This window comes from Engraulis encrasicolus, chromosome 24 (assembly GCF_034702125.1).
Source record: "Engraulis encrasicolus isolate BLACKSEA-1 chromosome 24, IST_EnEncr_1.0, whole genome shotgun sequence".
Lineage (NCBI taxonomy): Eukaryota > Metazoa > Chordata > Actinopteri > Clupeiformes > Engraulidae > Engraulis > Engraulis encrasicolus.
In genome coordinates this window covers 25319538-25342906 of record NC_085880.1, presented here as the reverse complement: position 1 = coordinate 25342906, position 23369 = coordinate 25319538, and the positions used below count along the sequence as shown (strand labels likewise).

Genomic DNA, 23369 nt, shown 5'->3' with positions numbered 1-23369 from the left:
CTGACGCTTGTCACTGTTCCTTCCTTTTAGAATCGTGGCTTTTGACAAGGCTTTGAAGACGCTTCCGCCCACAGTTTCAGGAACTCTCCTGTCTAGCCGACAGCATTTGACACAGAGGTTCCCAGAAGGTAAGATGCGAACGACTGGTGACCTGTTTCTCAGCTTGAAAGTATTTGATTCCTTCTGTGCATGGCTGTGACAGTCACTTGTCTAATTTTTGCCCCTTTTGTCTTCTCACACAGGCTGTAGACCACCGGCTCCAGTTGGCGTGGTAAGCACTCTGAACGAGTCACACAGCACGACACGCGTTGATACTTTGGTAATGCAATAGTACATGTTTTCATTCAGTCGTATTCATGCACATGCTTGTCTTCTTTTTTTCTTTCAGTGCACAGAGACAGTTGTGGATGGTAAGTCCGTTGACCAGCGTGCCTTGCGTTAGCTGACTTGAGGAAACTTGTCTTTTAATTGGTTTGCAATGCAAAAATCCTTGATAATGTGATATTTTTCTTCTTCCACAGAGGAGAGTCTTTGTGCTGAGGCCAACAGGTGAGTAAATGAGCAAATGCACCATCAGTCTGAAAGTAAGGTGTTTTGTTTGAGAAAGGACAAAAGTAACATGCATGTCTTTGTTTGTGTCTCGCAGCATGTCCATGCAGCAGCTCCTGGAGTCGGCAAACTCCTCTGGGTCGCTGTGCCACCTCAGCGTGAGAGACCTTGCCTGCTCCTCGGTAAGATTGCCCAGCGCTTCCTGGCAAATGGCCTAAGCGGTGCTCACTGGCGAGGATCTCCTGCTGTTTTGACAGCAAGTGACAAATGAGATGCCTGTGAGCAACTGTCACTGATGGTGTTTTCCTTTTTCTCTTCCAGGTGGAGTCTCTGTCAGTGGACAGTTTGGTGAGCCTACTGGAGTGCAAAGTTCCAGACAGCGGCAGCTACTCCAAAGAAATCTGGAAGGCCTTCTTTGACAAAGTCTCTGACAATCTGGACGAGGCCCTCGTCCGCTACTCCATTAAGGTAGACGCGGTGCTCTAATCTCATGCAACGCTACTGCTTTCCGTGCCAGTCTGGCCTTCAACACCCTATGTTTTTCCCTTTGTCACAGGCCCAGAACCTCAACCAGTCTCTGGCCACGGTCCTGGAAGTCATAGGAGAGGTCAAACTCAACAACTTCTCCGAGGCACAGTTGAGAGACAAAGCCTTCATCAAGCAGTGGTTTGACATCAGACTGCAGCCATTCTTGCCATCTGCGAGCAGAGAATTCCTATCGTGCCTTGCCACCAAGAGTTTCACTTGCGAGACCTTCCGAGCCGTGTACGTGCCTAAACTTTACCGCCAAGCTTGGCTTTGACGCAAGGTCATTCTTTCTCGCCACTAAGTCCATCTCATCTTTTCCTCTGTATTTTTGTTTTCTTGCTTCCAGGGTCACTGCTTTCAGCAACCGGTCAGCATCCATGGATGAGGAGCAAAAGAGATCCATCTTCACCCACTTCCTTTTCCTGTTCCTCTCTGGTGGAGACTCAGCAGGTTTGTGCAGGAGAAAAGACGTCCAGGCATTGCGGACATTTCCCGAGGCCTGGACACTCGTATAACTCTTTCGAATGAGAACAGATAAGTGATCATCGTGCCTTCTGTATTCTGTTTCAGATCCGGGCTGCATTGCTGGCACCTCTGGCAGCAAAGACTGGCTTCAGATCAACTTTGGAGTCTTTGCGGATTATGCGCCTCTGAAAGAGCTACAAGAGCTGAACGGCAACTTTTCTGGAGTAAGTGTCTTGCATCGTTTTCCGATCTGTAATGAATTCAGTTTTAAGCTGACTTTCAGAGCAACCCTGTTAACGCTCTCGTTTTGCCTGCCGTAGTTTGAATCTCTGGACCTGCTGACGCCAACCCAGACTGCACAGCTGACCCTGACATCAGGAGCGCTGAATGACTCCACGAAAATTGAGGCTGTCTTTGATCGCCTAGAGGAGGGAGATGCTCTGCTAAACGTGGATCTATTCCTCACAGCCCTGACCGTTGGTCCTGAGGTAAATAATGCCTCTAAAAGCGCAGACAAAAATGCCACCACGCCAGACTTGTGCCCTATAGACGCTTACGTCTGTCCTGTTTCCACAGACTCCAGAAATTGCCCTGCCCGTCAGAGACCTGGCCATGAACCGCACCTTCAAAGTCATCAGCGTGAACTTCCCGCTGTTTGATGCCTCGGCCTGGTTTGCTTGGTTCCACGTGAAACTCATTCCCGTCCTGCCCAGTTTCACCACAGACATGCTCATTCAAACAACTGCGACGGCCAACTGCACCAACTACCAAGTCGTGTGAGTACTCATTGAATGGCTTTTGTGGCTCCTTTGCACCCGCCTTGAGTAGATTGGTTTCATCGTAGAAGCTGTGTAACACTTTCCCGTAAAATCAGCATACTCTTTTCTCTCTCGTAGTGTGAAAGGAATGGGCAAGGTATTTACCAAACTCGGACCAGGGAAAAGGAGAGAACTGGCCGCAGTCCTGGTGAATCATCTGAAGCGGTCATTGGCCTTCTTCAGAGAAGCAGGTGAGCGAGCTTTCCCTCACCTCCCGAGCCTCGTGGCAGCGCCTACATCTGGGAAATGGTTATGAATTTCAGAGGTGTTGGCTCTTTCTTCAGGCTTTGACACACTTGTGCCTGTTTTTGCAGCCTGCAGCCTGAACATCCGCAATGATGCCGAATGGCTGGAGGTCAACCTGGGTCCTTTCTCTAAAGAAGTAGACTACAGTGAATTCAAAGAACTGAACATTACAGGGGTAAGAGAGAGCCCGTTTTCTACTTTCCAGTTTTCCCTTCTCAACCAAGTCAGTGAATGAGTGCTCTTTTGAGATTTGTAAGGTTTTGGTGCCATACGCGTGCTTGCTATTATCTGCTAATAACCCATTTTGTATCCACAGTTGGCGACTTTGGAGACGCTCTCATCGGACCAGAAAGCTGAGCTGATTCTGGACCCGAGCAGCGGCGCTCTTGAGAATGCGACTGTTTTGAAGGAAGTGTTTGTCACCATAGCTGGATCTCCAGGAGATGGGCAGCTCGACGACTTCTTCCAGACATTCACCGTTCTCACAGCGCAGGTGAGCGTGCCCTATGGAGAGCCAAACTTGATCGCTTCCCACATACCATTTGGATCGGCCCTGGGCAGTGGCAGCGTACGCGGGCATACCTTGGCGCTTATACTGAGCCTAACTGAATGGGTGTCTCTTTGTTTTCAGCAAAACATCACCTACATTACCAACGCCGCCGTGAGAGATGTCATGCTGAACCTGACACTGACAGCCCTGATTCCCAGATTCCCCACCTTCCAAGCGAGCCAATTCACCCTGTGGTTTGAGGTCAATCTAGTTGTTCTGCTGGCCAGCGTCCGTCCCGAGAGCCTGAGCGTCATCCCCATGAATGTCAGCTGTGACTCCCTCCAAGCCATGTGAGATACTCCTCCTTGTCGTTCAATCCCTCCAGCCGCTTTTACTGGCAGTGTAACGCAAAGACGCGGTAGCAGCTCGAGCTGACGCTTGTCACTGTTCCTTCCTTTTAGAATCGTGGCTTTTGACAAGGCTTTGAAGACGCTTCCGCCCACAGTTTCAGGAACTCTCCTGTCTAGCCGACAGCATTTGACACAGAGGTTCCCAGAAGGTAAGATGCGAACGACTGGTGACCTGTTTCTCAGCTTGAAAGTATTTGATTCCTTCTGTGCATGGCTGTGACAGTCACTTGTCTAATTTCTGCCCCTTTTGTCTTCTCACACAGGCTGTAGACCACCGGCTCCAGTTGGCGTGGTAAGCACTCTGAACAAGTCACACAGCACGACACACGTTGATACTTTGGTAAAGCAATAGTACATGTTTTCATTCAGTCGTATTCATGCACATGCTTGTCTTCTTTTTTTCTTTCAGTGCACAGAGACAGTTGTGGATGGTAAGTCCGTTGACCAGCGTGCCTTGCGTTAGCTGACTTGAGGAAACTTGTCTTTTAATTGGTTTGCAATGCAAAAATCCTTGATAATGTGATATTTTTCTTCTTCCACAGAGGAGAGTCTTTGTGCTGAGGCCAACAGGTGAGTAAATGAGCAAATGCACCATCAGTGTGAAAGTAAGGTGTTTTGTTTGAGAAAGGACAAAAGTAACATGCATGTCTTTGTTTGTGTCTCGCAGCATGTCCATGCAGCAGCTCCTGGAGTCGGCAAACTCCTCTGGGTCGCTGTGCCACCTCAGCATGAGAGACCTTGCCTGCTCCTCGGTAAGATTGCCCAGCGCTTCCTGGCAAATGGCCTAAGCGGTGCTCACTGGCGAGGATCTCCTGGTGTTTTGACAGCAAGTGACAAATGAGATGCCTGTGAGCAACTGTCACTGATGTCGTTTTCCTTTTTCTCTTCCAGGTGGAGTCTCTGTCAGTGGACAGTTTGGTGAGCCTACTGGAGTGCAAAGTTCCAGACAGCGGCAGCTACTCCAAAGAAATCTGGAAGGCCTTCTTTGACAAAGTCTCTGACAATCTGGACGAGGCCCTCGTCCGCTACTCCAGCAAGGTAGACGTGGTGCTCTAATCTCATGCAACGCTACTGCTTTCCGTGCCAGTCTGGCCTTCAACACCCTATGTTTTTTCCTTTGTCACAGGCCCAGAACCTCAACCAGTCTCTGGCCACGGTCCTGGAAGTCATAGGAGAGGTCAAACTCAACAACTTCTCCGAGGCACAGTTGAGAGACAAAGCCTTCATCAAGCAGTGGTTTGACATCAGACTGCAGCCATTCTTGCCATCTGCGAGCAGAGAATTCCTATCGTGCCTTGCCACCAAGAGTTTCACTTGCGAGACCTTCCGAGCCGTGTACGTGCCTAAACTTTACCGCCAAGCTTGGCTTTGACGCAAGGTCATTCTTTCTCGCCACTAAGTCCATCTCATCTTTTCCTCTGTATTTTTGTTTTCTTGCTTCCAGGGTCACTGCTTTCAGCAACCGGTCAGCATCCATGGATGAGGAGCAAAAGAGATCCATCTTCACCCACTTCCTTTTCCTGTTCCTCTCTGGTGGAGACTCAGCAGGTTTGTGCAGGAGAAAAGACGTCCAGGCATTGCGGACATTTCCCGAGGCCTGGACACTCGTATAACTCTTTCGAATGAGAACAGATAAGTGATCATCGTGCCTTCTGTATTCTGTTTCAGATCCGGGCTGCATTGCTGGCACCTCTGGCAGCAAAGACTGGCTTCAGATCAACTTTGGAGTCTTTGCGGATTATGCGCCTCTGAAAGAGCTACAAGAGCTGAACGGCAACTTTTCTGGAGTAAGTGTCTTGCATCGTTTTCCGATCTGTAATGAATTCAGTTTTAAGCTGACTTTCAGAGCAACCCTGTTAACGCTCTCGTTTTGCCTGCCGTAGTTTGAATCTCTGGACCTGCTGACGCCAACCCAGACTGCACAGCTGACCCTGACATCAGGAGCGCTGAATGACTCCACGAAAATTGAGGCTGTCTTTGATCGCCTAGAGGAGGGAGATGCTCTGCTAAACGTGGATCTATTCCTCACAGCCCTGACCGTTGGTCCTGAGGTAAATAATGCCTCTAAAAGCGCAGACAAAAATGCCACCACGCCAGACTTGTGCCCTATAGACGCTTACGTCTGTCCTGTTTCCACAGACTCCAGAAATTGCCCTGCCCGTCAGAGACCTGGCCATGAACCGCACCTTCAAAGTCATCAGCGTGAACTTCCCGCTGTTTGATGCCTCGGCCTGGTTTGCTTGGTTCCACGTGAAACTCATTCCCGTCCTGCCCAGTTTCACCACAGACATGCTCATTCAAACAACTGCGACGGCCAACTGCACCAACTACCAAGTCGTGTGAGTACTCATTGAATGGCTTTTGTGGCTCCTATGCACCCGCCTTGAGTAGATTGGTTTCATCGTAGAAGCTGTGTAACACTTTCCCTTAAAAACAGCATACTCTTTTCTCTCTCGTAGTGTGAAAGGAATGGGCAAGGTATTTACCAAACTCGGACCAGGGAAAAGGAGAGAACTGGCCGCAGTCCTGGTGAATCATCTGAAGCGGTCATTGGCCTTCTTCAGAGAAGCAGGTGAGCGAGCTTTCCCTCACCTCCCGAGCCTCGTGGCAGCGCCTACATCTGGGAAATGGTTATGAATTTCAGAGGTGTTGGCTCTTTCTTCAGGCTTTGACACACTTGTGCCTGTTTTTGCAGCCTGCAGCCTGAACATCCGCAATGATGCCGAATGGCTGGAGGTCAACCTGGGTCCTTTCTCTAAAGAAGTAGACTACAGTGAATTCAAAGAACTGAACATTACAGGGGTAAGAGAGAGCCCGTTTTCTACTTTCCAGTTTTCCCTTCTCAACCAAGTCAGTGAATGAGTGCTCTTTTGAGATTTGTAAGGTTTTGGTGCCATACGCGTGCTTGCTATTATCTGCTAATAACCCATTTTGTATCCACAGTTGGCGACTTTGGAGACGCTCTCATCGGACCAGAAAGCTGAGCTGATTCTGGACCCGAGCAGCGGCGCTCTTGAGAATGCGACTGTTTTGAAGGAAGTGTTTGTCACCATAGCTGGATCTCCAGGAGATGGGCAGCTCGACGACTTCTTCCAGACATTCACCGTTCTCACAGCGCAGGTGAGCGTGCCCTATGGAGAGCCAAACTTGATCGCTTCCCACATACCATTTGGATCGGCCCTGGGCAGTGGCAGCGTACGCGGGCATACCTTGGCGCTTATACTGAGCCTAACTGAATTGGTGTCTCTTTGTTTTCAGCAAAACATCACCTACATTACCAACGCCGCCGTGAGAGATGTCATGCTGAACCTGACACTGACAGCCCTGATTCCCAGATTCCCCACCTTCCAAGCGAGCCAATTCACCCTGTGGTTTGAGGTCAATCTAGTTGTTCTGCTGGCCAGCGTCCGTCCCGAGAGCCTGAGCGTCATCCCCATGAATGTCAGCTGTGACTCCCTCCAAGCCATGTGAGATACTCCTCCTTGTCGTTCAATCCCTCCAGCCGCTTGTACTGGCAGTGTAATGCAAAGACGCGGTAGCAGCTCGAGCTGACGCTTGTCACTGTTCCTTCCTTTTAGAATCGTGGCTTTTGACAAGGCTTTGAAGACGCTTCCGCCCACAGTTTCAGGAACTCTCCTGTCTAGCCGACAGCATTTGACACAGAGGTTCCCAGAAGGTAAGATGCGAACGACTGGTGACCTGTTTCTCAGCTTGAAAGTATTTGATTCCTTCTGTGCATGGCTGTGACAGTCACTTGTCTAATTTTTGCCCCTTTTGTCTTCTCACACAGGCTGTAGACCACCGGCTCCAGTTGGCGTGGTAAGCACTCTGAACGAGTCACACAGCACGACACGCGTTGATACTTTGGTAATGCAATAGTACATGTTTTCATTCAGTCGTATTCATGCACATGCTTGTCTTCTTTTTTTCTTTCAGTGCACAGAGACAGTTGTGGATGGTAAGTCCGTTGACCAGCGTGCCTTGCGTTAGCTGACTTGAGGAAACTTGTCTTTTAATTGGTTTGCAATGCAAAAATCCTTGATAATGTGATATTTTTCTTCTTCCACAGAGGAGAGTCTTTGTGCTGAGGCCAACAGGTGAGTAAATGAGCAAATGCACCATCAGTGTGAAAGTAAGGTGTTTTGTTTGAGAAAGGACAAAAGTAACATGCATGTCTTTGTTTGTGTCTCGCAGCATGTCCATGCAGCAGCTCCTGGAGTCGGCAAACTCCTCTGGGTCGCTGTGCCACCTCAGCATGAGAGACCTTGCCTGCTCCTCGGTAAGATTGCCCAGCGCTTCCTGGCAAATGGCCTAAGCGGTGCTCACTGGCGAGGATCTCCTGGTGTTTTGACAGCAAGTGACAAATGAGATGCCTGTGAGCAACTGTCACTGATGTCGTTTTCCTTTTTCTCTTCCAGGTGGAGTCTCTGTCAGTGGACAGTTTGGTGAGCCTACTGGAGTGCAAAGTTCCAGACAGCGGCAGCTACTCCAAAGAAATCTGGAAGGCCTTCTTTGACAAAGTCTCTGACAATCTGGACGAGGCCCTCGTCCGCTACTCCAGCAAGGTAGACGTGGTGCTCTAATCTCATGCAACGCTACTGCTTTCCGTGCCAGTCTGGCCTTCAACACCCTATGTTTTTTCCTTTGTCACAGGCCCAGAACCTCAACCAGTCTCTGGCCACGGTCCTGGAAGTCATAGGAGAGGTCAAACTCAACAACTTCTCCGAGGCACAGTTGAGAGACAAAGCCTTCATCAAGCAGTGGTTTGACATCAGACTGCAGCCATTCTTGCCATCTGCGAGCAGAGAATTCCTATCGTGCCTTGCCACCAAGAGTTTCACTTGCGAGACCTTCCGAGCCGTGTACGTGCCTAAACTTTACCGCCAAGCTTGGCTTTGACGCAAGGTCATTCTTTCTCGCCACTAAGTCCATCTCATCTTTTCCTCTGTATTTTTGTTTTCTTGCTTCCAGGGTCACTGCTTTCAGCAACCGGTCAGCATCCATGGATGAGGAGCAAAAGAGATCCATCTTCACCCACTTCCTTTTCCTGTTCCTCTCTGGTGGAGACTCAGCAGGTTTGTGCAGGAGAAAAGACGTCCAGGCATTGCGGACATTTCCCGAGGCCTGGACACTCGTATAACTCTTTCGAATGAGAACAGATAAGTGATCATCGTGCCTTCTGTATTCTGTTTCAGATCCGGGCTGCATTGCTGGCACCTCTGGCAGCAAAGACTGGCTTCAGATCAACTTTGGAGTCTTTGCGGATTATGCGCCTCTGAAAGAGCTACAAGAGCTGAACGGCAACTTTTCTGGAGTAAGTGTCTTGCATCGTTTTCCGATCTGTAATGAATTCAGTTTTAAGCTGACTTTCAGAGCAACCCTGTTAACGCTCTCGTTTTGCCTGCCGTAGTTTGAATCTCTGGACCTGCTGACGCCAACCCAGACTGCACAGCTGACCCTGACATCAGGAGCGCTGAATGACTCCACGAAAATTGAGGCTGTCTTTGATCGCCTAGAGGAGGGAGATGCTCTGCTAAACGTGGATCTATTCCTCACAGCCCTGACCGTTGGTCCTGAGGTAAATAATGCCTCTAAAAGCGCAGACAAAAATGCCACCACGCCAGACTTGTGCCCTATAGACGCTTACGTCTGTCCTGTTTCCACAGACTCCAGAAATTGCCCTGCCCGTCAGAGACCTGGCCATGAACCGCACCTTCAAAGTCATCAGCGTGAACTTCCCGCTGTTTGATGCCTCGGCCTGGTTTGCTTGGTTCCACGTGAAACTCATTCCCGTCCTGCCCAGTTTCACCACAGACATGCTCATTCAAACAACTGCGACGGCCAACTGCACCAACTACCAAGTCGTGTGAGTACTCATTGAATGGCTTTTGTGGCTCCTTTGCACCCGCCTTGAGTAGATTGGTTTCATCGTAGAAGCTGTGTAACACTTTCCCGTAAAATCAGCATACTCTTTTCTCTCTCGTAGTGTGAAAGGAATGGGCAAGGTATTTACCAAACTCGGACCAGGGAAAAGGAGAGAACTGGCCGCAGTCCTGGTGAATCATCTGAAGCGGTCATTGGCCTTCTTCAGAGAAGCAGGTGAGCGAGCTTTCCCTCACCTCCCGAGCCTCGTGGCAGCGCCTACATCTGGGAAATGGTTATGAATTTCAGAGGTGTTGGCTCTTTCTTCAGGCTTTGACACACTTGTGCCTGTTTTTGCAGCCTGCAGCCTGAACATCCGCAATGATGCCGAATGGCTGGAGGTCAACCTGGGTCCTTTCTCTAAAGAAGTAGACTACAGTGAATTCAAAGAACTGAACATTACAGGGGTAAGAGAGAGCCCGTTTTCTACTTTCCAGTTTTCCCTTCTCAACCAAGTCAGTGAATGAGTGCTCTTTTGAGATTTGTAAGGTTTTGGTGCCATACGCGTGCTTGCTATTATCTGCTAATAACCCATTTTGTATCCACAGTTGGCGACTTTGGAGACGCTCTCATCGGACCAGAAAGCTGAGCTGATTCTGGACCCGAGCAGCGGCGCTCTTGAGAATGCGACTGTTTTGAAGGAAGTGTTTGTCACCATAGCTGGATCTCCAGGAGATGGGCAGCTCGACGACTTCTTCCAGACATTCACCGTTCTCACAGCGCAGGTGAGCGTGCCCTATGGAGAGCCAAACTTGATCGCTTCCCACATACCATTTGGATCGGCCCTGGGCAGTGGCAGCGTACGCGGGCATACCTTGGCGCTTATACTGAGCCTAACTGAATTGGTGTCTCTTTGTTTTCAGCAAAACATCACCTACATTACCAACGCCGCCGTGAGAGATGTCATGCTGAACCTGACACTGACAGCCCTGATTCCCAGATTCCCCACCTTCCAAGCGAGCCAATTCACCCTGTGGTTTGAGGTCAATCTAGTTGTTCTGCTGGCCAGCGTCCGTCCCGAGAGCCTGAGCGTCATCCCCATGAATGTCAGCTGTGACTCCCTCCAAGCCATGTGAGATACTCCTCCTTGTCGTTCAATCCCTCCAGCCGCTTTTGCTGGCAGTGTAATGCAAAGACGCGGTAGCGGCTCGAGCTGACGCTTGTCACTGTTCCTTCCTTTTAGAATCGTGGCTTTTGACAAGGCTTTGAAGACGCTTCCGCCCACAGTTTCAGGAACTCTCCTGTCTAGCCGACAGCATTTGACACAGAGGTTCCCAGAAGGTAAGATGCGAACGACTGGTGACCTGTTTCTCAGCTTGAAAGTATTTGATTCCTTCTGTGCATGGCTGTGACAGTCACTTGTCTAATTTTTGCCCCTTTTGTCTTCTCACACAGGCTGTAGACCACCGGCTCCAGTTGGCGTGGTAAGCACTCTGAACGAGTCACACAGCACGACACGCGTTGATACTTTGGTAATGCAATAGTACATGTTTTCATTCAGTCGTATTCATGCACATGCTTGTCTTCTTTTTTTCTTTCAGTGCACAGAGACAGTTGTGGATGGTAAGTCCGTTGACCAGCGTGCCTTGCGTTAGCTGACTTGAGGAAACTTGTCTTTTAATTGGTTTGCAATGCAAAAATCCTTGATAATGTGATATTTTTCTTCTTCCACAGAGGAGAGTCTTTGTGCTGAGGCCAACAGGTGAGTAAATGAGCAAATGCACCATCAGTGTGAAAGTAAGGTGTTTTGTTTGAGAAAGGACAAAAGTAACATGCATGTCTTTGTTTGTGTCTCGCAGCATGTCCATGCAGCAGCTCCTGGAGTCGGCAAACTCCTCTGGGTCGCTGTGCCACCTCAGCATGAGAGACCTTGCCTGCTCCTCGGTAAGATTGCCCAGCGCTTCCTGGCAAATGGCCTAAGCGGTGCTCACTGGCGAGGATCTCCTGGTGTTTTGACAGCAAGTGACAAATGAGATGCCTGTGAGCAACTGTCACTGATGTCGTTTTCCTTTTTCTCTTCCAGGTGGAGTCTCTGTCAGTGGACAGTTTGGTGAGCCTACTGGAGTGCAAAGTTCCAGACAGCGGCAGCTACTCCAAAGAAATCTGGAAGGCCTTCTTTGACAAAGTCTCTGACAATCTGGACGAGGCCCTCGTCCGCTACTCCAGCAAGGTAGACGTGGTGCTCTAATCTCATGCAACGCTACTGCTTTCCGTGCCAGTCTGGCCTTCAACACCCTATGTTTTTTCCTTTGTCACAGGCCCAGAACCTCAACCAGTCTCTGGCCACGGTCCTGGAAGTCATAGGAGAGGTCAAACTCAACAACTTCTCCGAGGCACAGTTGAGAGACAAAGCCTTCATCAAGCAGTGGTTTGACATCAGACTGCAGCCATTCTTGCCATCTGCGAGCAGAGAATTCCTATCGTGCCTTGCCACCAAGAGTTTCACTTGCGAGACCTTCCGAGCCGTGTACGTGCCTAAACTTTACCGCCAAGCTTGGCTTTGACGCAAGGTCATTCTTTCTCGCCACTAAGTCCATCTCATCTTTTCCTCTGTATTTTTGTTTTCTTGCTTCCAGGGTCACTGCTTTCAGCAACCGGTCAGCATCCATGGATGAGGAGCAAAAGAGATCCATCTTCACCCACTTCCTTTTCCTGTTCCTCTCTGGTGGAGACTCAGCAGGTTTGTGCAGGAGAAAAGACGTCCAGGCATTGCGGACATTTCCCGAGGCCTGGACACTCGTATAACTCTTTCGAATGAGAACAGATAAGTGATCATCGTGCCTTCTGTATTCTGTTTCAGATCCGGGCTGCATTGCTGGCACCTCTGGCAGCAAAGACTGGCTTCAGATCAACTTTGGAGTCTTTGCGGATTATGCGCCTCTGAAAGAGCTACAAGAGCTGAACGGCAACTTTTCTGGAGTAAGTGTCTTGCATCGTTTTCCGATCTGTAATGAATTCAGTTTTAAGCTGACTTTCAGAGCAACCCTGTTAACGCTCTCGTTTTGCCTGCCGTAGTTTGAATCTCTGGACCTGCTGACGCCAACCCAGACTGCACAGCTGACCCTGACATCAGGAGCGCTGAATGACTCCACGAAAATTGAGGCTGTCTTTGATCGCCTAGAGGAGGGAGATGCTCTGCTAAACGTGGATCTATTCCTCACAGCCCTGACCGTTGGTCCTGAGGTAAATAATGCCTCTAAAAGCGCAGACAAAAATGCCACCACGCCAGACTTGTGCCCTATAGACGCTTACGTCTGTCCTGTTTCCACAGACTCCAGAAATTGCCCTGCCCGTCAGAGACCTGGCCATGAACCGCACCTTCAAAGTCATCAGCGTGAACTTCCCGCTGTTTGATGCCTCGGCCTGGTTTGCTTGGTTCCACGTGAAACTCATTCCCGTCCTGCCCAGTTTCACCACAGACATGCTCATTCAAACAACTGCGACGGCCAACTGCACCAACTACCAAGTTGTGTGAGTACTCATGTAATGGGGCAACATTTCCCAGGCACTCAGCAGTACATCTGAGGAATATATTTTTAAAAGCCTTTATGTGCCTAGGGGCAGTTATAGTTCTATCATGTTTAGGGTTTCATGGCAAGGTCATTTTAGTTATGAGTAATAAAAGCTTTTTGAAATATTCCATCCTTCTTATGGCTGTACTGCATAGTGCTTGGGTCATGTAGCCGTTTTGATCATGATTTTCCTTACCCCTAGAGCATCACCTTGGACTTTTTTTTACAACACCAGAGCACCGGGTTGACTTCTCTTTTTACTTATATAATGGCTCTGATGGGTCCTCAGCACCCATCTTGAGTAAATTGGTTCATCATAGACACTGTGAAACACTTTCACTTAAAAAAGCATTGTCTTTCCTCTCTGATAGTGTGAAAGGAATGGGTAAGGTCTTTCCCAAACTGACACCGAAGAGAAGGAGGGAGATGGCGAGCGTTCTGGTGAATCATTTGAAACAGTCATTGGCCACATTCAGAGGGGAAGGTAATAACACCTACTCTTGATTTGAATTTGATGTTTTTAATTTCCGAAATAGATGTGTATATACTCTATCTGCAGTCTCTGACTTACTTTGTGTTTGATTTTGCAGCCTGCACTTTGAACATCGGCAATGATGTCGAATGGCTGGATGTCAACCTGGGTCCCTTCTCTGAAGAAGTAGATTACACCTCCCTTAATGAGCTGAATATTACTGGGGTGAGATCGGCCTTCTGTTTTCACTATACAACTGTTCCTACTTTGACATTTAGAAAGTGTAACTTTACTGATTTTGAATTGATGTCAGGGTCTGGCATATTGTTTCCTTGCAAACAAATTGTACGATTTAATTGAAAGCAGTGTAAATCGACGTAAAAGCGGCAATGCTCATTCGTCATTTAAGTTGGCTATCTTGAATAGGTTGGCCATAAATTATTTTTTAGTTCATGTACCTGTTATTGATTGTTTTGTTATTGATAATTTTATGCACTTAAATATAAAGTGTTAGCAGTTCATTTACATTATGGTGCAAACAAACAACCAAACAACCCCAAGAATGGGAGGACAAATGCACACACCTGCAGACTCACCCACTGCCAGACAATTGGAAAACTATATCTGTGGATTACAACAAACAATACAAACTTTCATGAAGAACAATTAACTTGGTTGCTGTCCCGAACTGTCTGCTTTGCAACCTTTTATTTAAGTATGCTTGGTTAACTGTGCTGATTGCAAATATTCTGAGGGTAGTAACTGCTAACAGTTGAAAAGTTGCAGTGAATAGTAATTATTCAAATTATCGGATTCTGACACATTTTTGTTGTGCTTTCAGGAGGCGGTCCTGGCTTCTCTCTCTACAACTCAGAAAGCTGAACTCATACTTGACATGAGTGATGGTGCTGCCCTGAACGAAAATCTAATCAGAGACACCTTCTCCAGCTTGCTTCAGTCGAACAGTGAAGCCCAGTTTTTCATATCAATTACGGACACTGCAGCCAAAGTAAATACCAGGACCATTACCAATACAGACCAACCATACCAATCAATTTAATGTGTTTTAGCATGTAGGCTATGTGTTATAGCGTTGACTTTATGATCTGTGCAATGCTTTGAAAGTAAACCCCATAGCTTGTACTTCACAGTACACTTACAAAATCTTAATATAATGCATTGCCAGCCACACATACTGGCACCTAAGTGTAGTGACATGATTTATGTGTGTGTGTTTATGTAGTGCAGTGGCCAGAGCGAACACAGACACAGAGAGTAGTTACTGTATGGCCACACTACCACAATATCCATAAACAATAGCAATTCTTAAAAATCTGTAGTACTGATAGATAGGGGTATAAGTAGTAATTAAAATGTATCGATGCATCAATCCTATGGCCAACGATTTTAATCTATTTTTTTTCTAAATTCCAGAAAAACCTGACAGCCATCCCTGCAGGTGTGAGGGACATTGTTTTGAACCTGACCCTGACCAGCCTTGCTCCCAAGTTCTCCCTCTTCCGACCTGAGGACTTTGCACTCTGGTTCCAGAACTATCTGGTTTTGTTCCTGCCAAGCATCAGTCCATCAGGTCTCTCCGTGATTCCAACTAACATCAGCTGTGACTCATTCCAGCAAATGTAAGCTTACCTTAGCCTGGCTATCACAACTTCAAAGCTCTTCATGCCGCCATTTTGTCAGCATATCAACCAGATGTCCTAAGGTCACGTTTTTAAATTGAATTGAAATTGATTACATGCATGTTCCATCCAAACCGCAGAGGTTTGTTGTAAAAATGTTGTCACAAATTTGATCGAACCAGCTCTTAATCAGCTGGTCGTAAGAAGTACTGAAGAAAGGTAGACCAGCTACTGCCAATTTGGTTCAGAGTGTACACAGTATAAAATGGGGTGTCAGTTAGGGTTGTGCAAAGTCGTCGTGACAATCAATGCCATTTCACAATATGCTGCATTGATTCATGACAATCAATTATTTAATAATAAAAAAATTCAAATTGCCATTGGTTCATTTTGTTCAGTAGAGAGTAAGTAATAATTCTGTTGTGATGGAAGCTCTCTCCTAGCCTGATAAACCAGACTAAATGTGGCTAGCTCTCTCCCAGATGCTAAAATGCTTAAGTAAAGTGAACGAATTTATGAATGCTACACAGCAACTGGCAAATAAGCTATATTTTTACACATTTACTGAAGTAAACATCGCAATGCATCGCAATAGTACATGAAATGCAATGCATTGTGCAAATCGTGGCATGTGTATCGTGATGCACATTGGATCGTGAACCCTTGCCAATACCAACCCCAATTGTCAATATTTCAGAGTAAATTTATATAAATCTAGACAGCGGATTTACACCACTGTAAGAGTTACTGTAAATTACTGTGAACAGTGGAGTCAAAAGTCAGAGAAAAAATTTACAGTTGGCTATTGAAATTTCAGCTCTACAGCTCTTAATATTTGCACAATAATCAGTATAATTAATTAACTCTGAAAATAATACACTTACCAAAGAGTAAAGCGTTAACACTGGTATTTGTTTTACTGTGTAACAGTTTGAGAGACTGCAAAGTGAGAGGGTTTTTATAAAAAATAAAATGTTGATGAATGTTTATTTGTGTTCAATTATAAATTCTCTATGGCTGAAAGACTAGAGATTGTGTGTTTTTGTAACTTTCTTATTGCACACTCTTATAACTTTTCATTTCTTTGCAGAGTCAAAGGATTCGATGGAGCATTTGCGCAGCTGTCAGATGTTCAATCTGGAAACATTTTCAGCTTTAACAGGAAATACATGGTTGGCCAGTCAATGACAGGTGTGTGTGTGTGTGTGTGTGTGTGTGTGTGTGTGTGTGTGTGTGTGTGTGTGTGTGTGTGTGTGTGTGTGTGTGTGTGTGTGTGGTGTGAGAGAGAGAGAGAGAGAGAGAGAGAGAGAGAGAGAGAGAGAGAGAGAGAGAGAGAGAGAGAGAGAGAGAGAGAGAGAGAGAGAGAGAGAGAGAGAGAGAGAGAGAGAGAGAGAGAGAGTGTCCGTCCGTCCGTCTGTCCGTCCGTCCGTCCGTCCGTCTACTTCAGTGTACATATACTGTACTGTAGGTCAAGCTCTGTTTTTCTATGTTCACAGGTTCTTCTTGTGCACAATCCGTTGAGAGTGACCAAAACTGGCTGATCAAGAACTTTGGCCAGTTCAGCATTTTTGCTTCCTTCTCAGACCTCTTGATGCTGAAAAATGACTTTAAAGGGGTAAATCACAGTACTTCTCGCTTTCCTCTGTAATGTTTCTGAACCTTTTCATCCCTTCTCGTGGTCATTTACTCAGAATTGGTTAATGGCACAAAACATACATTACTCTTATTCCCTACTGGCTGTGTGCAGTACAATAGAAAGGATATACTGCATTTGACAATAAGAAATCACAATAAGTATGTATTTTGGGGTGCTTTCGTCGACAGCATTGATGCTAACTAAAAGTTAGCAACTTAGGCTACTTGGTTGCAGTGCAATTTCCCATTTGCAACCTTCTAACAATGCTTTTGAGAAACGGGGTCCTGGATAGCATGTTTGGATTGTAGATCACAGGGGTGCAGTTTCAATCCTCACCCTTACCAGTCCCTTCCTCCGTCCATGGCTGAAATGCCCGTGAGCAAGGCACCTAGACCCACATTGCTCCAGGGACTGTACTGAACACTCTGTAATATCTGTAAGACGCTTTGGATAGAATTGTCAGCAAAGTGTAATGTAATTAATGAATGTTATTAAGGACTAAAGCTTCCAGCACAGGATTTTTTTTGGATTAGAGCCCTTGCCTTCAGATTTATACACATCTATTAACCTACAGTATATCAGCCTATATCAACTGTAATTTGCCTGGTTTGCTTTAATGCCAAAGTCTTCCTCTGAACCTCCCGCAGGTGGATGCTGCAGCGGTCCTCACAGAGACGCAGCTGACTGAGCTGGCCACTATCCCAGGACAGCTGACCAGCTCTGTGGATGTGCAGACGGTCACAGGGGCATTCACACCTGACAAACTTGCTGGGTTTTTCAATGTGGTATCACCTGTCATTGAGGTAGGATTTTTCTATTAGATTAGATAAACTGTTCAAGCAATCTTTCATGGGCAAAATGGGTTTGGTCTTTGAGGGTTTGCAGGCGATATAACTCTGTGGACCTTGTTAATCTATTAACCTTCCTTGGAGTACTTTTATGATATTTAGTCAAAGGCTGTGTCAGGCCATAAGTCAAATTCTCTGTGAGGGTTTATTTTGTGTTTTGTCCTTAAAACCTGTAATGTTAAGCAATTATGCCGTATCAACCTTCAATCCTTGCACAATTGTTCCCTCACAGCGACTTGAGAAGAACTACACCCTGGAGGTGAAACAAGCTTTCCTTCAGGTGATCTTTGACCGAGGAGACCTGGTTTCATCATCAGTCCCAGATGTGGAGATTGTCAACTGGGTGAACATTCGCCTTCGCCCCCTCTTGCAGAGTCTTACCATACCGCAAGTGGCCCAATACTTCACCATCTTCAAAGACCGAACTTGCAACACAAGTCAAGAGGGGTGAGAAGAACCTCTTGGAAAATTACTGTATAACTTTCCCTTGCTTTGTATAGTCAGGAGAATTATTGTATGTTTCGACAAATGTTCATGCTCTGAGGTTTTGCTGCTGTCATACCCAACAACCTCTAAACTTAAAACTTAAAAAGGATGGTGTGTTAAACGTAATTAGGCTACATAGAGAGGGCTCATTGAGTATGCTGTTCTTTATTCCTGTTCCCTAATGTAGCGTAAAGGCACTGGACTCCATTCATTCGCTCCTGAATAGTGAAGCTCAGAGTGAGATTCAAAACAACATCCAACTTCTACTGAAAGGTATCATTCCTGATATTCTGACATTGATCTGATTTTGGATTACCCCATTCATTAATCACATTATTGAAACAACTATTTCCCCCTACAGGTCCAACCCCACTCCGCTGCTACAGTGGTGGGAACTTCTATGGGTTCCTGCAGAGCACTTTCCTTCAATTCAGTTTGCCCGATTTGTCAGCGTTCCTCTCTCTGATACCCTCCAATCGCTTACCTGAGGTAACTTTAATACCAACATCATTGGAGTGACATGGTACATTTACAGTCATGGTTCGGTATGGATTTGCACTGAGAATGCACGGTATATGAAATACTACGTTTGATATTGAACAGGATAGGCAGCTATTATTGCGCGTGAGAGCAAATCTCTGTGGAAGGCGCAAGACACAACGGTGGGAGTTCTAGGCTTCATAGAGCACAAACAAAGGCTTTTTAACAGTAGCTGTTAGTTTTAACAAACCTTTTCTTACCTAAAACTTAAGCAGAATGGACAGTTAAGGAAATACCGTCGCATCTTGGATGCCTTGTTTTTACCTTGACATAGTAGGGCTCACTTGGAAAAGAGGCAATTGCCTCAATGTGACTACCCTAGTAAAATAAAGGAGAAATAAAATAATAGGACATAGACCTACAGATTGACATTTCCAATGATACAATATTTTTTATTGTTCATTCTACTTCAGTTGTAGATAGAAATGCAGCATGTGTCTCTGCTCTGCCTCTGCCTACTGTACAGTACAGCACATTTCCAACTGTAATGAGGACATATCATAACGATGACTCATATGATTTCCTTTCCAGGTTCTAAGCTCCATTGAGCCATCTGAACTGAATACATACTTCAGTAAGCCAGCTGTCATCACCAACTCTTCAGACCTTTGCATTGTCCTGAGGAACTACAATCGGACCACTGATTACCTGGAGCTGGTGAGCTACTAGTAGCTACTGTTGAAAGTGGAATTGTGTTCATGACATTTCTCTTTCAGTAGTGATCTCGTGTGATTTTGTTATTCATTTCCCTGTGTGTTTTCACTGATGTCTGATGCTTTCCCATGTTCCTCTGATGTTCCATGTGATTCTATGTGGACTCTTAGCATGATTGTTATCAAAGCAACACATAGTACGGTACACAACACATACGGTATATAAAATATTATTATTATATACACATAATGCATGGATTCAAATGTCAGAAACCATAAATGTAATTCACTGCAAATTGGCATTTAACCAATCAACTAGTTAAGTACAGGCTAAAAGTAATCTTCAAACAATACATAATCTTCATAATCTGACAGCGTCATGATAAAACGAATCAAATTTGTGGCTGGTAGAATAGCTGGATGGCTAGTGACTCAGGAAAACCACTAGCCACAGTGGATAGCAAGTGAAAAAGTTCATGTTAACCCCTGGTAGTTGGTAGCCTGGTCCTGACCATCCCATAATACTACCGTTTCATTTCGTATTCATGGTCTGGCATTTGTTTGCTCTGAAGCGATTGTAGGAAGCAGGAAGTTTGCACTCAGTTATGGTTTGAAATCATTGGACACCTCTCACCCAATCGCTGGCAGTTACTCAACAACAACATAGCGCAGACCAATGGCTCTGGCGCAGATGTGTACGTCATTGTCACGAGCGTCCTCCCCCTTTCGCCCCCACGTGGGGGGCGTATTCGATTATTGGCTGTTTTCTGGGGGGGGGGGCGTTGCAATCAAAATTCTACTGCTCCAAGCACTCCACAGAGAAGCACGGCCAGACTACAGTAGTGGAGCCAATCTTTTGGCGGAAGTACGTAGGATGGCTCGCGAGGCTAGGTAGTTGGTACCATATTGAAAATCTTTGTATTGTGTACCCCTTACGTTCCCCGACCATCTGTTTTCTGACATGCAGTCCACTGATCCCGAGTTGGTCCAGAGGGAGACACTGTCCTGCGTCTGGTCTCTGGCTCTGGATGCCTCCACACCTGCTGAAGCAGAGCGCTGGTTTGACACAAGCTTGAAGAACTACCTCCCCTTCCTCACCAAAGACCTCATCAGCGCGTCTCTGATACAGAATGCCTCTTGCTTCTCATACCAAAAACTGTGAGTTGATTATTGGGATCAGGGGTAGACAAAATGTTTTTTTTTTTTTAATTCCTGCCAGATATTCCTTCTGCCTGTATTCCTAATACAGGTCATTTCACGAAGCAGCTCATCAACCTGGCTAAAGGTTTTATGGTGATTAGGATCAGCTGGTTCTTTCGGTTGACTCTTGGCTGTGGAAATTATGTGGCAGGGTTTTTACTTTCTGAACGCTGGCTGTGTCTGCCCTGCATTGGGATTGGTGCTATTTTGTTCGTACAATATACTTTGTACTTCCTCTTTCCCCGCATACATGGGTTTACCGTTAATAAACAATCGCTGGCTGCGCGACACTGACTGTGCGACGCTGACAGCACACTGTTCAACCTCAGAATGTTGTCTCTCAAAAAATGGGCTCATTCTTTGGAGCATTTCCATATGTGCAGAAAGAAGCCAAAGCCAAAATTTGAGTTGGCTTTAAAGTCTGAAAGGGGCAAAATGTGAGGATGCCTAATTAGTTTCAGACTAACTTGCTGGTGTTATTCATCTCCAGGGTCTCCATTCTCGGCAGCAGTTTCAACTACAGCAGTGCCGACTTCAGCCAAGCAGACGTTTACTCCTCCATCCAGGCTTACCTTGGCAACAGTAAGATTTAGCTGTCAATTTCATATTAGTTTGGTCTTAATTAACTGTAACAACCAATATATGACATATTAATAGTTTTAACCTGTATAGAAAATGGCATAATGTTATTATTATTTATATAAATGGATATTTAATTATTACTTCAATTAAAATTATTTATAAAGACACAAATGGGGCGGACTGTACTTTTGTGAGTGTGCGACGACCATTCTTATCATAAAATGCAGACTACACTTTTAAAAGACAGATAGACTGACCTTAATTTCTTTTTGTGAAGATACCTCACCACGATGCTACAATCCTGGTAACCCAGAGTTGAACTCCACGGCCTGGTTTGTGAATTATATCGGCACATTCATCGTTTACGTCTCTGTGAGCGACCTTCAGTCCTTCTCGTCTTCCAGCCAGGTGATCTAGTCATATCCACACACACACACACACACACACACACACACACACACACACACACACACACAGACACACACACACACACACACACACACACACACACACACAGACACAGACACAGACACAGACACAGACACACACACACACACACACACACACACACACACACACACACACACACACACACACACACACACACACACACAGACACACACACACACAGATTGTAGTTTGTGTCGTGCTGATTTGTTTTTGTTTTCTTCCCACAAAGCTTGGTGTGCTCCTGGAGAACACTGCAAACATTGAGCTCTTCAACAGCGCAGATATCACCTCTGCAGTTGTCACCTACTACACAACTCTGCTCTACACCCAAAACCCCACATTCAGCCCCATCAGGTGAGTGGCTAGCCATCAGTTACCCTCACATTCTTTAAATTGTGCTTTACAAATAATTCTTTGTCCTTCCTATTTCTTAGCACCGCATTGTGCACAATGTTGGTCAGCTGTTGGTCAGCACTTTGTATACTTGACTTCCATTATTTTAAGTATAATATACTTCAGGCCATGTACTTCCAGTGTACTAGATAGAAAGTATACTAATTGAATACTTCTCCAGACCAAATTGGACATTTTTAAGTATACAGTATAAAGTATATAATGTAGTTCATAGTATATTGTAAGTATAGTAAGTAAACTTACACTTTTATACTTCAAGTCCCTATGAGTAAAGTATACTTCGGGTATACTTCAGGTACACAGGCATACTGTACTTCAAGTAGGCCTACACTCACCGGCCACTTCATTAGGAACACCTCTCTAGGGCTGTGTTGGACCCCCTTTTGCCTTCAGAACTGTCTGAACTGCCTACAACAATACTCAAGTAGGCTGTGGCATTCCAACAAACATAAATTGGTACTAAATGGCCCAAATTGTGCCAAGAAAATATCCTTATGCCATTATATCCCCAGCCTGAAATGTTGATGTAAGGCAGGGTTTACCCTTGTTTACATGTTGCTGACGCCAAATTCTGACCATTCCACCTGAGTGTTGCAGTTGATACCAAGACTCATCAGACCAAGCAACATTTTTCAAATCTTCTAGTGTTTTTTATGGTGAGCCTGTCCAAATTGTTGCCTCATTTTCCTGCTCTAAGCTGACAGGAGTGGGACCACATATGGTTTTCTGCTGCTGTAGCCTATTTGCCTCAAGATTTGATGTGGTGTGTAATCAGGGATTCTCTTATGCATACCTCGGTTGTAATGAGTGGTTATTTGACTTAACGTTGGCTTTGTATCAGCTCCAACCAGTCCGGCCATTCTCCTCTGACCTCTGCAATCGACAAGGCATTTTGGCCACAGAATCGCTGCTCACTGTACTCTTTTTCGTACCATTTTTTGGAAACCCGAGAGATGGTTATGTGTGAATATCCCAGTTGATCAGTCTTTTCTGAAATACTCAAATCAAGACCTTTCGGCACCAACAGCCATGCCATGTTCAAAGTCATTTAAATATCCTTTCTTTCCCATTGTGATGCTCGGTTTGAACTTGCCACCATGTGATTGCCTGATCAGAAATGTGCCTCAATGAACAGTTGTAACAGGTGTTCCTAATATAGTGGCCGGTGATTGTATATTTTACTAATAAGAACTTGAAGTATATAGTTGGCAATATAAAAGTAGCTTTTAGCCGTAGCCTAATGGACAGGGGGCAGGTCTAGAGATGCTGCTGGTTCACTTTGCTCATGCGTTAGCTAGAAAAGGTTGCTGTTCAATGTTTATGATTGATTTCTCCTAACCTTCCTTTCTCCCAATCCCCCATTTGTGTTTTCCAGTCTCCCAGGCAGTTTTGTGTGCCTTGTACCTCTCTCTGCCTTTGAGGATTTGGGTGAGACGGACAGTATAACCATGCTGGACCGCCTAAAACTGTATTGCAATGGAACTGAACCTGAGGTAAAATTCAGTGCT

At 45.9% G+C, this 23369-nt stretch overlaps 1 protein-coding gene across 1 annotated transcript in view; it reads left to right on the top strand.

The window, feature by feature from the left end:
- LOC134441047 (uncharacterized) overlaps positions 1-23369 on the top strand; it is a 52315-nt gene that overhangs the window by 15843 nt on the left and 13103 nt on the right. Inside the window, exons 28-99 of the mRNA XM_063191243.1 lie at positions 31-128; positions 243-271; positions 389-410; positions 522-549; positions 647-731; positions 871-1017; positions 1106-1314; positions 1424-1527; positions 1648-1766; positions 1863-2030; positions 2119-2318; positions 2439-2551; positions 2675-2781; positions 2923-3099; positions 3238-3446; positions 3558-3655; positions 3770-3798; positions 3916-3937; positions 4049-4076; positions 4174-4258; positions 4398-4544; positions 4633-4841; positions 4951-5054; positions 5175-5293; positions 5390-5557; positions 5646-5845; positions 5966-6078; positions 6202-6308; positions 6450-6626; positions 6765-6973; positions 7085-7182; positions 7297-7325; positions 7443-7464; positions 7576-7603; positions 7701-7785; positions 7925-8071; positions 8160-8368; positions 8478-8581; positions 8702-8820; positions 8917-9084; positions 9173-9372; positions 9493-9605; positions 9729-9835; positions 9977-10153; positions 10292-10500; positions 10612-10709; positions 10824-10852; positions 10970-10991; positions 11103-11130; positions 11228-11312; positions 11452-11598; positions 11687-11895; positions 12005-12108; positions 12229-12347; positions 12444-12611; positions 12700-12899; positions 13312-13424; positions 13531-13637; positions 14254-14421; positions 14847-15052; positions 16143-16243; positions 16549-16667; positions 17336-17491; positions 17769-17983; positions 18210-18295; positions 18384-18511; positions 19094-19219; positions 20183-20373; positions 20906-20997; positions 21275-21405; positions 21677-21801; positions 23237-23354. Of these exons, the coding sequence (XP_063047313.1) occupies positions 31-128; positions 243-271; positions 389-410; positions 522-549; positions 647-731; positions 871-1017; positions 1106-1314; positions 1424-1527; positions 1648-1766; positions 1863-2030; positions 2119-2318; positions 2439-2551; positions 2675-2781; positions 2923-3099; positions 3238-3446; positions 3558-3655; positions 3770-3798; positions 3916-3937; positions 4049-4076; positions 4174-4258; positions 4398-4544; positions 4633-4841; positions 4951-5054; positions 5175-5293; positions 5390-5557; positions 5646-5845; positions 5966-6078; positions 6202-6308; positions 6450-6626; positions 6765-6973; positions 7085-7182; positions 7297-7325; positions 7443-7464; positions 7576-7603; positions 7701-7785; positions 7925-8071; positions 8160-8368; positions 8478-8581; positions 8702-8820; positions 8917-9084; positions 9173-9372; positions 9493-9605; positions 9729-9835; positions 9977-10153; positions 10292-10500; positions 10612-10709; positions 10824-10852; positions 10970-10991; positions 11103-11130; positions 11228-11312; positions 11452-11598; positions 11687-11895; positions 12005-12108; positions 12229-12347; positions 12444-12611; positions 12700-12899; positions 13312-13424; positions 13531-13637; positions 14254-14421; positions 14847-15052; positions 16143-16243; positions 16549-16667; positions 17336-17491; positions 17769-17983; positions 18210-18295; positions 18384-18511; positions 19094-19219; positions 20183-20373; positions 20906-20997; positions 21275-21405; positions 21677-21801; positions 23237-23354 (8836 nt within the window). The remainder of the gene's footprint in view (positions 1-30; positions 129-242; positions 272-388; positions 411-521; positions 550-646; positions 732-870; positions 1018-1105; positions 1315-1423; positions 1528-1647; positions 1767-1862; positions 2031-2118; positions 2319-2438; positions 2552-2674; positions 2782-2922; positions 3100-3237; positions 3447-3557; positions 3656-3769; positions 3799-3915; positions 3938-4048; positions 4077-4173; positions 4259-4397; positions 4545-4632; positions 4842-4950; positions 5055-5174; positions 5294-5389; positions 5558-5645; positions 5846-5965; positions 6079-6201; positions 6309-6449; positions 6627-6764; positions 6974-7084; positions 7183-7296; positions 7326-7442; positions 7465-7575; positions 7604-7700; positions 7786-7924; positions 8072-8159; positions 8369-8477; positions 8582-8701; positions 8821-8916; positions 9085-9172; positions 9373-9492; positions 9606-9728; positions 9836-9976; positions 10154-10291; positions 10501-10611; positions 10710-10823; positions 10853-10969; positions 10992-11102; positions 11131-11227; positions 11313-11451; positions 11599-11686; positions 11896-12004; positions 12109-12228; positions 12348-12443; positions 12612-12699; positions 12900-13311; positions 13425-13530; positions 13638-14253; positions 14422-14846; positions 15053-16142; positions 16244-16548; positions 16668-17335; positions 17492-17768; positions 17984-18209; positions 18296-18383; positions 18512-19093; positions 19220-20182; positions 20374-20905; positions 20998-21274; positions 21406-21676; positions 21802-23236; positions 23355-23369) is intronic.